The 13,544-nt window shown below is 49.5% G+C and overlaps 1 protein-coding gene across 1 annotated transcript in view; it reads left to right on the top strand.

Moving 5' to 3' along the window:
- The window catches only part of Plxna4 (plexin A4), a 533,417-nt gene that overhangs the window by 416,244 nt on the left and 103,629 nt on the right, over positions 1-13,544 (top strand). Inside the window, exons 6-9 of the mRNA XM_004661200.2 lie at positions 4,620-4,743; positions 5,405-5,558; positions 6,982-7,081; positions 10,349-10,463. Coding sequence (XP_004661257.2) covers positions 4,620-4,743; positions 5,405-5,558; positions 6,982-7,081; positions 10,349-10,463 — 493 coding nt within the window. The remainder of the gene's footprint in view (positions 1-4,619; positions 4,744-5,404; positions 5,559-6,981; positions 7,082-10,348; positions 10,464-13,544) is intronic.

Genomic DNA, 13,544 nt, shown 5'->3' with positions numbered 1-13,544 from the left:
CCCTCTTTGGTTGGTATCATCTTGTCCCTGTTTATAGATGAGAAGACTGAGGTCCCAAGAGGGTTAAACATTTGGCTTGATGTTTAGAACTATATAAGTATATGTGGCATATCAGCTACTTGTTCATTGCCGGGACAAAAATACCCAACTAGAAGCAACTCATGGAAGGAAAGGGGTTTAACTCAGCTTATAGTGTCGAGGGGAGGGGAAGGCATGTGTAGGAGTTAGAAGCCCATGTCACATGACAGTACAGTTGGGAGGCAAAGGGAAAGAGTACTGCCCTGCCACAGGGCTGTCACTTCTAGTAGTCAGGGTTCTCTAGAGGAACAGAACTGTCAGAATGAACTGTATTAAAAGGGAATTTATTAGATTAGCTTATGGCAGTCCAACCATAGAACTTTGCAGGCCCGAGAGTCAAGGACCCCGGTAGCTTCTCAGTCCATGAGGCTAGATGCCTCAGCAGTCCCAATCTGGCACTGAAGGCCTGGAGGTTTCCTGGACAACAGCTGGTCTTCAGTCCACACTGGTCTTTAGTCCAAGATGGTCTTCAGTCCACACTGGTCTTCAGACCAAGATGGTCTTCAGTCCACACTGGTCTTCAGTCCACGCTGGTCTTCAGTCCACGCTGGTCTTCAGTCCACACTGGTCTTTAGTCCAAGATGGTCTTCAGTCCACACTGGTCTTCAGTCCAAGATGGTCTTCAGTCCACACTGGTCTTCAGTCCAAGATGGTCTTCAGTCCACACTGGTCTTCAGTCCAAGATGGTCTTCAGTCCACGCTGGTCTTCAGTCCACACTGGTCTTCAGTCCAAGATGGTCTTCAGTCCACGCTGGTCTTCAGTCCACACTGGTCTTCAGTCCACACTGGTCTTCAGTCCAAGATAGTCTTCAGTCCACGCTGGTCTTCAGTCCATGCTGGTCATCCATCAGTCCAGATTGGTCCACCAATACACGCCAATCTTCACTTCATGCAGAAGGCAGCAAGCAGCACCTGTAGGCAGGTGGAAGGAGGAGATTCTATTCTCCCCAGAGCTTCCTTAGATAATGCGCCCCATCTCCGAGGAAGGGCTCATCCTACGGGAAGGATTCCTCCTTTGGGTAATCCTTCCTGGAAGCAACCTCAGAGACCCACTCATGTCTGTGGATTCCTAAACAGATCAAGTTGACAGCAGCTTAACCATCGCACACCCCAAGGCTTGTTCCAGTGACCTATTTCCTCAAGAAAGGCTCCTCCTCCAAAGATTCTACAACCTCCCCAAACAGCCCCACTAACCGGAGGTCAAGTGGTAAATACGTGAGTCTATTTAAACCACCACATGGCAAGTTCTTTATATTTGGAGATTTCCGGAGTGAGTGGCAAGATCCAGCCATGGGAACTTGGGGAACAGCAAGTGGTGCAGGGCAAACTCGGCCTGGGATCCCCTTGTCATCTTCTCTTGCCCACCTTGGAAGAAAGATGGAGTCTCTTACTTGGTGGCTCCAGGTGATATTTGTCCAGGAAGCAGCTCCACACCCCTGCCAACACACACACACACACACCAGCTCTTCATTAAATTAATCAAAGACATTTCTTCAGATCTACCGATTGCTCATGGAAACAAGAACTTCAAAGTTGGGGAGTCTGTGAATAATTTAAGCCGTACTAGCTCTCTGAGTCTGCTGTTAATGGGAGTAATAACACTATTAATAGTGATGTCAACGCTGACACTCTGCAAAAGTCCATAACATTAGCCTAATGGCTGAAGGTAATGGAGTCCTTCCCGAGGAGCTGGCCTGGTAAATTAACTCCCAAGACTTGTAGACAGATGCTCTTATTGCCAGTGGCCCACTGGATCATCCAGGGAGTGCCACAGAGACCACCAGAAGCACTTCTGACTTTTCCCTTCCACGTCGGGGCCTCTTAACAATTGATCCCATGGAATCCAGCTTTGTCCAACAAGTGACAATGATAGCAGTCAACACTGCTTTCTGAGACAGGACAGAAATAGCACTGAGCCTAGACAGAAACAACAACAGAGGGAAAATAGTTAAAGTAACCTGGGACTATGATGGAGTGATGGAGGAGGCATCAAGATGAAAAGGCATGAGGCTGGGGAGATGGCTTAGAGAGTGATGTTTGCCCCATAAGCGTGAGGACCCGAGTTCATGCTCCAGCATCCACATAAAATGCCAGGCATGGGGGCACAGCCCTGTAATCCTAGCACTGGGGAGGCACAGACAGGTTGATCCCTGGAGCTCGCTGCCTATCCAATCTACCCTAATTGGTAAGCTTCAGGCTATTCAGAGACCGTGTCTCAAAACAAGTTGGATGACACCTGATTACACATATACACCCACCCACCCATTACACATACACACACACACACACACACACACACACACACACACAGATATACTCGGTTTAGTCTGCAGACAGGGGGTCTGCCTTACACTTCTCAGCTAGAAGCTTCTGGAAGGTGAGACCATGAGGTACAGTAGAAGCTTCTTATTCATTTCTCATTCATCTGGGCTTGATAATGACTCAGACTACCTGGTGACCTGGGCAAGTGAGTGTTGCAGCCAGGTTCACGTTGCTGGCAGAAATCACCCAACCAAAGAACCACTTGTGGGAAAGAAAAAAAAAAAAGAGAGGGGCATTATTTTGGCTTACAGTCTTGAGGGGAAGCTCCATGATGGCAGGGGAAAACGATGGCATGAGCAGAGGGTGGACATCAACCACCTAGCAAACAACAGATAGACAACAACAGGAGAGTGTGCCAAACACTGGCAAGGGGACACTGGCTACGACACCCATAAGCCCGCCCCCAACAATACACCGCCTCCTGGAGGTGTTAATTCCCAAATCCCCAACAGCCGGGGAACCTAGCATTCAGAACGCCTAAGTTTATGGGGGACACCTGAATCAAACCACCACAGCAAGTTACCTACCCGTCCCCCTTCATAGTTTCTTGACCGCTGAAGTGAGTTTGCGACTGGAACCTTGAATGGGTTAGTAGAGCCCTGATCAAAGTGCTCAGTGAACACGTAGTCACGAGAGGCCATGATTGCATTATGCAGGGTTAGGTTGACTTGTGCGCCATATGTTCAAACTACCTTAAGGTCCTCCTTTTGTCCTAGTCTCCTGTTCTTCCTCTTGCTGATCGGGGCAACTTTCGGCCGCCACCTTAAATGCTTTTCCTCTGTGGACTAAGCTTTCATTTCGGACTCTCCATTCTGAGGCTGTGCCTTCTGCTTTGGCTGAAATGTCTTCTTTTCCCATGAGTGAAAGGGCACAGCTTTCTCCTGTGCCCAAGAAACACCCAGATTATGATGGTACGTCCATCCCTTCCTCTCTTTGCCTCACACCACACCTGTCCGCTTCTCCAGACAGAAAGACCCTTTCCACAGGCCCTTCCCATGTGGGCTTCCATCCCTGGCTGCTCTGTTTCCTACTAACACTTTTCCCAGAGCTGAGAAAACCCTGACATCTGCCTTCCTGCTTTGCCCCCCTCCCAAAAATAAAAGACCAGTAGTGCAAAGTCCCATCTTAATTCACCTCATCCCTCCAGAGAAGCTTCCGGCGGAATCAGTATTCCCAGAGCTTCCAGATCAGGGCCACTGGGCATCGCTTCATGTTTACAAGGATTGTCTATCTTGGATTAGGTAGTGCTTTCTGCATTTCAACATCTCCACACAGAGAACCTGTGGGTTATGTGCATTTGGGCATGACCCCTGTTCTTATGCAAGCCTTTCTCGAGTCTTCATCAGTGAAGACTTGCAAGAGCCAAGGTTACACTGGGTGGGGTGTGCCTGTGATATGGAATGCTTCACTCACCACAGGGCATCAATGACAGCAAACCTTACATAGCATTTCCCCAGTTCCACAGAGCAGAGCCTGCTTTAGCTGTTACCCAGTACTGCTTTGATCCTCTGCTCTCCCTCTAGCTCACCTACATTTATCTTGCATCCACTAGGACATGAGATATGCAGGGGATTCCAAAGGGGATCAGACAGTATTTATTTATTTTTCTATCGAACTCGCACTTGATAGGAGAGGGTTACATTTTGGCCAGTCATTTTCACATAGCATAAGAAGTTCAAGACTATAGGAAAACTCATGATGACATAGGGCCATAATGAAGATGCATATAGCTGCCAAGGCAGAGGGATTTCAGGAGCATGACAGCTGAGCTGTGCCTGAAAAGCCAGGAAGAGCTGGGCAGGTGGAAAAGTCAGAGGTCTAGACCAAAAAGACTGGACTGTTCAAAGACAAAACAATATATGTTACATAATATGTGTGGGGCTATGGGATGAATTTAGACTGGCTGAAGCCAGGGCAGAGGGTAGCAAGGGATAAGGATGGGCGGGGCAAAGATTTGGCAGGACTTGGCAACTCGTCGCTTGACTTTGGACGGGGTCAGGAGAATTCCAGATAGCTCCTCAGTTTCTGCAGTGGGTAGGTAGTAATAGGAATGACCATATTCCCCAAATCAGAGCAGGAGAGGAGAGGACCGCGCTTGTAGAAGGAAACAAAATGGTCATTTCTGAGCGTGGTGGCTTTGCACAGGGCCTGAAAGCTGTCAGAAATGTCAGCCCTTTCCTAAAGTAAGCGGTCACATCACTCTCCGCTGTCCTTCCCAGGTGTACCCGGAAGGAACGGTGTGAACGCTCCAGGGAAGCCCGCAGGTTCGCCTCAGAGATGAAGCAATGCGTCCGGCTGACTGTCCATCCCAACAACATCTCCGTCTCTCAGTACAACGTGCTGGTAAGGATGAGGACTCAGGGCCCAAGGGAGAACTCACCTCACCACATCTGCTAAGGCTCTCTCAGCAAGGCCGGATGGAGCCCAGCCAAGCAGTTCTGAATCAGGGTGGTAGAATGTATTCAGTGACTTAAGGGTCCAGTGGAGACCCGGGAAGGGGACACGAGCAGGAATATTGGCCAAGTGGTTCTATTCGTAAGTACAAGGAAATGACCATACCAAAAATGGATCAAAAGGATAGCAAAAGGTTTGGGAATAATAACATCCTCATTTGTAAAAAGGGGGAAAATGTTTGTACAAGTATGAAATGAGCCACAGATAGCCCCTAAGCTATAGCCCTGGGCACCTGGTAACTGGTGGTGACATTTTTTTTCCCCCAAAACTAAATGGAGGAAGTTCTCTCTGCTTAACAAACCCCGTCCTTCCCAGAGTTCTTTCAACACACAAATCCATTCAGATTCTAATGCAGTTTCCTTTGTCTCTGTCTCTCTCCCTCCGACAACCTTCTCTATACCACTTTTATAACAAACTGGTCTTTGTTAACACTGCCTCTCCTTTGTCTCTTTTTCTTCCTCTCTCCCTTTCTTCCTTCCTTTTCCCATCCCATACCCCCCCCCACCTCCTCCTCCTCCTCCTCACTCTCCCCCGGCTGGGCTGTTCACAGCTGGTCCTGGAGACATTCAATGTCCCCGAGCTGTCAGCAGGTGTCAGCTGCACCTTTGAGGACCTGTCAGAGATGGATGGGCTGGTGATCGGCAATCAGATTCAGTGTTACTCTCCTGCAGCCAAGGAGGTGCCCCAGATCATCACAGAGAACGGTGAGCGAGTGGTCCCAGGAGGCAGAAGCTAGGTGGTGGGCTCTTCCTCCTGCCTGGCGTAGGAGAACCCACGACAGATGTGTGGGACTGAAGGAGCCTACAGGCTACAGCTGGGTGTGTGTTATAGAGAATGTGGTGCGGGGCGGGGGGCAAGGTCAGATTGTCCTCTTTGCCTTTGGAGTTGGCTGGCACGGCCCGTCTGCCTCAGCTCCAGGTTAGCATTGCAGCATCACCTCATCTAAGCCAGGAGGAGCTGCAGGGACAGTGGGTGGAGACCTGGTCAGGATGGCTGAGTGCCCATGGGTGGAGTTCGGGTCACCTTGGCTGGCCCAGAGGGGCTGTAAAAGAGGGAAACTTGTCGGGCGTAGGATGGGAAGTCAGAGGGCCTCTGGCTCCATAGCCCTCTGCTCGCTTCACGTGGCTGTGTGAGTCTGACCTTGAACTTCTGCCTCCCTGCCATCCTCCCTGTAGCTGCCTGTTGCTTGTGTGCACCTGCGCTGGGAAGGGTGAAAGCAGACTCAGGCTCAACAAGAGCAAGGGGCAGGCTGGCCTGCGCAGATTGATTCCGCATTGTCCCACGCATTTGGGCTTTGTCACATTTGTTTGGGGCTGATTGATGAATGAGGCTCTCAGGGACTGCAGAGAACAAGGTCGGAAGTGGGGCCCGGGGTCAAGGCTGTGAATTAAACATGGGCACCCGTGCCTCCTTGGCGCCAGCTGAGGATTCCGGTATCTCCTGCCACTGTGGGGCCAAGTCCCCCTCCACAACCCTCCCCCATCCTCAGAGGAGATGGCATCGGGACCGAATCCATCTATTTAAGATACGGGAAGAAGCTTGTGCGTGCACACAGCTACACATGCATGCAAAGTCACTTGGGTCTGACAGAAGCCTTCCTGAGAGGCACACGTGGTTTTCCTCCTTAGCCGTTCATCGCTGCGTGTGTCTGTAATTCTATGAGGCTGGCAGGGATGTGATGCATGTGCGGACATGGAGTGTGTGTGTGTGTGTGTGTGTGTGTGTGCGTGCGTGTGTTTTAGGCAAAAGCTAGTGATATAATGTGGAAGGGAGACTACAGAGGAATATAGCCCTCTACAGCTATTTTGAGGGGCCACGCTGAAACTGGGCTTTGCTGAATCAGAGAGCTGACTGCACCCCCAAGGAAGTAGGCTCCCTTTCTCACACTGTAATAGTGCTAGTGAAACTCTGGCTGTTTTTTCTTTTATTTTCGAGGTAGGGCCTTGCTCTATCCCAGGCTGACCTGGAATTCACTATGTAGTCTCAGGGTGGCCACGACCTCATGGTGGCGATCCTCCTACCTCTGCTGGGATTAAAGGCGTGCGCCACCATGCCTGGCTTGGCTTTCTTTCCTTTTTTTTTTTTTTTTTTGTTCTGTCCCTGACTCTGGTGGGCTCTGCCTTGCAGGGGACCACCATGTGGTACAGCTACAACTCAAGTCCAAGGAGACGGGCATGACTTTCGCCAGCACGAGCTTTGTCTTCTACAACTGCAGCGTCCACAACTCGTAAGTGCCGCAGGTTCACTCAGCAGTTTGTTCCCGGGGGCTTAAGGTGGACGCAGAGATCACAAGACCCCACTCCTAGTCCAAGGAATCGCCATATGGACACCCGCAAGAAGGCCACCTTCATCCCAGATGGAGACAGGCCCTTTCTTCTCTGGCACAAATCTATGTGCCTGGGTCTCCCCCTATCATCTGCTGGGGCTTGGGGGGGTGGATGCAGCCCACCTGAAGAACGGCAGTGAGCACCTGCTAAGAGGAGTGGAAGTCATGTCCAAGGGAGATCGGGCGATCTAGCGGCTCAAGTGAATGGTCACTCTCTCGGCCGCTTCAGGCTAGGTTAGACAGGGCTCAGACTAGTGAGGGCTAGCTGGAGGCTGAAAGATGCAAGGTGTGTGAGCCCTTGCCTTGGACAATGGCAGCCATAGGGAGCAGAGGCCTAGAGCCAGACTAGCTAGGGAAATTAACAGCGCTGTGTTCTGGGGTCCTCTATACACTGGGATCTAGGAGCAGGATGTCAACTGACATGCATTCCTTATGTTTTCCATCGCTGTGACCGGAATACCTGACCAAGGAGAGGAGATGAGAGAGGAGGAAAAGGAAGGGGAGGGGGGAGGTGAAGGAGAGAGGGGGAGAGAAGGAGAGGACAGAAGAGGAGAAGAGAGAACAGGGGAGGAGAGGGGAGGAGAGGAGAGGAGAAAGGAGAGGGGAGAGGGGGGAGGGGAGGAGAGGGGAGAACAGGAAAGAAGAGAGGAGGGGAGGAAAGGAGAGGGGAGAGGAGGGGAGGAGGAGAAGAGAGGAGACAGAAGAGTAAGGAGGAGAGGAGAGAAGAAGAGAGTAGAGGAGAGGAGGGGAGGCCAGGGGAGGAGAACAGAGGGGAAAGGAGGGTATAGGAGGGGAGGAGAGGGGAGGATCGAAGAGGAGAGGGAAGAAGAGAGGAGAGGAGAGAAGAGATAAGGAAAGGAGGGGAGGAGAAGGAAGGAGAGAAGAAAAGAGGAAAGGAGAGTTCAGGGGAGGAGAGAAGAGAGGAGGAGAGGAAAGGGGAAGGGAGGGAAGGAGAGGAGAGGAGAGAGGAGGGGAGGGGAGAGCAGGGCAGGAGAGGAGAAGAGAGGGAATGGGAGGAGAGGAGAGGTTTACTCTGGTTCGTGGTTCAGAGCATACAGTCCATTGAGACAGGGAAGGCTGGAAGTGCCTGGTCCATGATGGCAGGGGCTTGTGTGTGCCCTTGTCCACCTCTCAGCAGACCAGGAAGAAATCACTCAAGCCAGAGCCAGAAACAGATGTCACCTTCAGGACAGATTCCCAAGGATCCACTTCTGCTAGCTAGACCACGGTCCCCAGAGTTTCTCAGCTCCCCAAAACAACACCACCAGCTCAGGGACAAGTGTTCCAACACATGAGCCTATGGGGGGGATGGGACATTTCACGTTCAAGCCATAGCATGACATCTCAGAAGCCAGTGCTCATTCCATCAGAGCAGCCCTTGGCTGGACCACTGTACCTGTTATCACTTTAAGATAGCAATGCAGGATGACACCATCTAGTTAAGTGTTATCCATGTTTTTTGCTATTATATTATTATATCCACTATAAAATGATGAGGTTGGACCAGATTGTAGGTATGCAAGCCTTTCTTTCTTTTTTTTTTTTTTTTTTCACCATAGAAACTGAAATTCGGTGTGGAAATCCAACATACAATACAGATGGAAGTGGGAGCTATTTGGAGAGGGTTATGGGGACCTGGAGCTCCTCTGTTTGGGAGCCTTATGAAACTCCTCACAGGGTTCCGTAGAGGACAATTTGGAAACTACATGGCCTGACCTCCAAAATCCATGCTTGCATTAACATGCAGTTCCACATTTCGCTCCACACAGTGTAGGTAGCTGACATAACAAACACAATTTGGGACTCTGGGCTGGTAAAATCTTAGTGTCTGTCCGGGGCAGCTATGAGTCCAGACATTAGCTTTGGGGCCCTACAGAAGGAAGTGAGTATCAGGCCTTCTGAGTTGAAACCACATTGCTTTCCCATTCGAATTCTCTCCGCACATCCCAGTGTGGAGCTGCCCATGGCTTTACTTCTTGGTGGCTTAACTCCTCCTTCCCTTCCCATCTCCCTAGAAAAGCAGAGTAGGTAGATGAAATCAGGTACAAAGCTTCCATCCCATGCACAGAGTTATCCATTCAATGCAGAGGATTAAGAAATTCATAAAACACCAGAACTTAGTGGCTGTCCTCCAGAGGTCGTGGCTTAGTGGACTCACTGAAGAGGTAGACAGTTAACAGTGAGGTAAGATATGAGAAGAACATGACTGCTCCAGTGTGATAATCCTTGGGACAAGGGGCAGAGAAGCCGGCTTTCATTTGGTCAAGGAACTGGCCAGGTGTAGTTGAGGAGGAAGGTCTTACGGATGGTGGAACGGCTGCCGATGGGAAGCAGAGAGGTCTGTTCATGGTGGCTGCACCAAACCCAGGAGATGGTGGCTCTGGGGTAGCAAGAGGGTTCAGTCTGTATGGCAACTCATCTGACCTAATGACAGCCGGGAACCATGCTGGAATTTTAAGCAACAGGGAACTCATACAAAGTTGCCTCTGTTTCCTGGAGGAAACAGCAAGCAAACAAGAACTAGAAGTGAGATTGGCATTCGTGGAGCACTCAGTGTGGAGAGAGTGCAGCTTCAGTAGTTTCTCCTGCCACTAGGAACGTCCATGTGGGTCCTTGACAACTGAGAACCAGAGGCAATTTGAATCAAAACCCCTATTTTTGGTTTGTCTGGACTCTTGTGGTCTCTAGACAGGTCACTCAACTCTGGGACCTCTCATCCTCCTCTTTAAAAGAAAAATGTTATTTTGGTAGAGAGAGAAAGAGGCAGATAGAGAGACAATGGGCACTCCAGGGCCTCCAGCCACTGCAAACGAACTCCAGGCACATGCACCACCTTGTGCATCTGGCTTACGTGGGTCCTGGGGAATGGAACCTGGGTCCGTTGGCTTTGCAGGCAAATACCTTAACCACCAAGCCATCTCTCCAACTCTCATTCTTCTCTTTAACAGAGGACCACTTCACCCTATGGGGGTGTGGGGTGGCTCACTGGATCTAAGGGGACCAAGGTTCCAGCTCAGTGAGAAGTTTGTTCCCTGAGGTCACGAGGAGAGGAGTATATCTGCATAAGCTCTGCCTTCCAGGGTAGTTCCTCTTAATAATAAAGTGTTCTGCTACAGCTTGGGGCTCCCCCATATCTAATGCTGTGCGCCTCTTCTCTTTTGTGCCCAGGTGTCTGTCATGCGTGGAGAGCCCATACCGCTGCCACTGGTGTAAATACCGGCACGTCTGCACCCACGACCCCAAGACATGCTCCTTCCAGGAAGGCCGAGTGAAGCTGCCTGAGGTATGTTCCCTTCAGCAGGGTGGTGTCACTTCCCGTGATCACAGGGTACCCAGACAGCCCTTCCTTTGACAGGAGAAACCAAGAGAACTGCCCCATCCCCTGGACTACGCCCTCCATGGTCCTGGCTCTTTAAGGAATGAGTGAAAGTAGTCTAGAAACATTGTGGGTCAGCCCTGGAGGTTCAGGTACAGGTACAAACAGAGGGGCCTTCCAGATCATTCCAGCTAGAAAAACCCTTTACATGGCAGTGAGTTCTAAGATAATTGCAGGTAGCTAAGAGGGAGGGTATACTAGAATAATTACGAGTACACAGAAGGACTATTTAAGCTCCTTGCTGTTCCTAAGAACATTGACTAGGGATGAGCTAAAACCAAAGAGGACAACTTAACAAGAAGATTAACAGGGGGGAAAAAAAAAGTATGAAGAATGGTCCAAGTGTCAGCCAGAGCAGTGAGTCTTAGAGCGTGGTCCCCACCAGCAATGGCCTTAAAGACTGAACCCTACTACACCGAAGCTTGGCTAAGTAATCTGGGCTTCCACAAGCCTGCTTGGAGGTTATGATCCTGCATCTGGGCTGGAGAATCCTCAGGGCAGGGGTAGGCTCTTTCTCTTACCTTCTTTTTATAAAAATTTAAATACATATATATTTCAGGGGCTAGAGAGATGGCTTAGCAGTTAAGTGTTTGACTGTGAAGCCTAAGGACCCCAGTTTGAGGCTCAGTTCCCCAGGGTCCATGTAAGCCAGATGCAGAAGGTGGCACATGCATCTGGAGTCCATTTCCAAGTGACTGGAGGCCCTGGCGCACCCATTCTTTCTCTGTCTGTCTGTTGCTCTCAAATCAATAAATAAAAATTTTAAAAAATATATTTTAAAGCCGGGCGTGGTGGCGCACGCCTTTAATCCCAGCACTCGGGAGGCAGAGGTAGGAGGATCGCCGAGAGTTCGAGGCCACCCTGAGACTACATAGTGAATTCCAGGTCAGCCTGAGCCAGAGTGAGACCCTAACTCGAAAAACCAAAAAAAAAAAAAAAATATTTTAACTTATTTGAGAGAAAGAAAGAGGGAGAGAGAGAGAGAGAGGGAGAGAGAATGGGTGCATCAGGGCCTCTAGCCACTGAAAACGAACTCGAGACGCGTGCACCCCCTTGTGCATTGGACTTCCACAGGACAGGGCCACTGGGACTGAGCTCTAAGTCACAAGTAGAAATTCCAAGGCAAAGTCTCACCCTGCCCTGACAATTGAACAGGAGATGTACAAATGGGGAGTCCGTACTTCAACTTTTTTTTAGAGGCAAAAGACAGGGAATGCTAGAGGTTGGAGGGAAGGAATGACCCCCATTGAGTGAGGGGCAAGGTAAATAACCAAGAAAGGAAAACAAAAGACAATGAATGATGAGAGGTTTGTTAAATCCCCCCAATGGCTCAGCTGTTCTCCACACATAAAACTCCTGTCTGATAGGGCTGCAGAGATGGCTTAGTGGCTAAGGAACTTGCCTGTGAAGCCTAAGGATCCAGGTTCAGTTCTCCAGGACCCACGTAAGCCAGATGCACAAAGTGGCACATGTGTCTGGAGTTCATTTGCAGTGGCTGGAGGCCCTGGCATGCCCATTCCCTCTAGGTATCTGCTTCTTCCTTTCTCTCTCTCTCTCTCTCTCTCACATAAATGAAATAAAATTAAATTTAAAATCCTGTCTGATATACCATGTTGGAAAGCTGGAAAGGGCTGGACGACACTTAGTGTCAATTTCTAGAAAGTTCCTGACAAGCTTCATAGGGAAATAAGGGGTGATGGTGGAAGTCACCCACACAGGACCCTCTCCCTCTTCATGGAGATCTGGATGGAAGGAAGGGGCCTCTGTGAGTCAGAATAAGGAAGAGGAAAGACAAGGCTTACATCTTGGCTTTAAATAGGCCCGTAAGTCTTTTGCAGTTCTCGCCTTTTCTCTAACAAAGACTAGATATAACAGGAGAGACATGACTCAGGCAGCCAGCAGGCCCACCGTGGCATAAAGAGTTGGCAAAATGCTATACAGTCTCATCAAACCAGCTAGGACTTTATTTTAGGGACAGGAGCAGAAGGGTGTGTTGATGCCCTCTAGGCCAGTGAGGGTCAAGGCCCCAGAGAACATCCATCTGAAATCTTTAAGCAACCTAACAGAAACCTGGCAAAAAAAAAAATGTGACTTCAGTTCTCCAGAATGGCATATCTGGTTAAAGTTTCAGGTACAGAGAGGCCCAAGACTAAAAGGAAAGCTTAATAATTGAGCTTGCTGGTGGATTACCAAGGCCGCTCACCATTTTCAAGCGTTGAAGGAGGCTTGCCATGTGTAGTCTATCTTTCTTACTTTTTTTCTTGCTACTCTTGTCCCAAGTTTCTTTCTTTTTTAAAATATTTTTACTGGGCTGAAGAGATGGCTTAGCAGTTAAGTGCTTGCCTATGGACCCCAGTTTGAGGCTCGATTCTACAGGACCCATGTTAGCCAGATGCACAAGGGGGCGCACACATCTGGAGTTTGTTTGCAGTGGCTGGAGGCTCTGGCACGTCCATTCTCTCTCTCCTCTCTCTCTCTCTGCCTCCTTCTCTCTCTGTTGTACTCAAATAAATAAGAATAAACACCAACAAAAAAGTTTTTAAAAAATATTTTTATTAATTTATTTATTATAAAAAGAGAGAGAGAAAGAATAGGTGTGCCTCCAGCCACTGCAAATAAACTCCAGACTCATGCACCACCCTTGTGTATCTGGCTTATGTGGGTGCTGGGGAATTGAACCTGCATCCTTAGGCTTTGCAGGCAAGCACCTTCACCACTAAGCCATCTCTCCAGCCCAGCAAGTTTCTTTCTTTTAAATGCATAAAAGGGACATGCATTTGTTGTCCAGAAAGGGAAAAGAACCAGAGGAAAACAAACTACACGTTTCCACCACCAGTTCCTGTAAGTGCTTTGCTCAGGAAGGGGCCTTTAAAACGTGGGAATTGGGAGGTGGGTACCTTCCCAATCCAAAGCACGGTACCTGTGATGTTAACTGCTTATCTTTCGTTACCCTGGACATCTGCTAAAAGCAAGGCACTGAGATGTGAA

The sequence above is a fragment of the Jaculus jaculus genome, chromosome 10 (assembly GCF_020740685.1).
Source record: "Jaculus jaculus isolate mJacJac1 chromosome 10, mJacJac1.mat.Y.cur, whole genome shotgun sequence".
NCBI lineage: Eukaryota > Metazoa > Chordata > Mammalia > Rodentia > Dipodidae > Jaculus > Jaculus jaculus.
The sequence above is the reverse complement of the archived record's forward strand: the minus strand, read 5'-3'. Positions and strand labels throughout refer to the sequence as shown.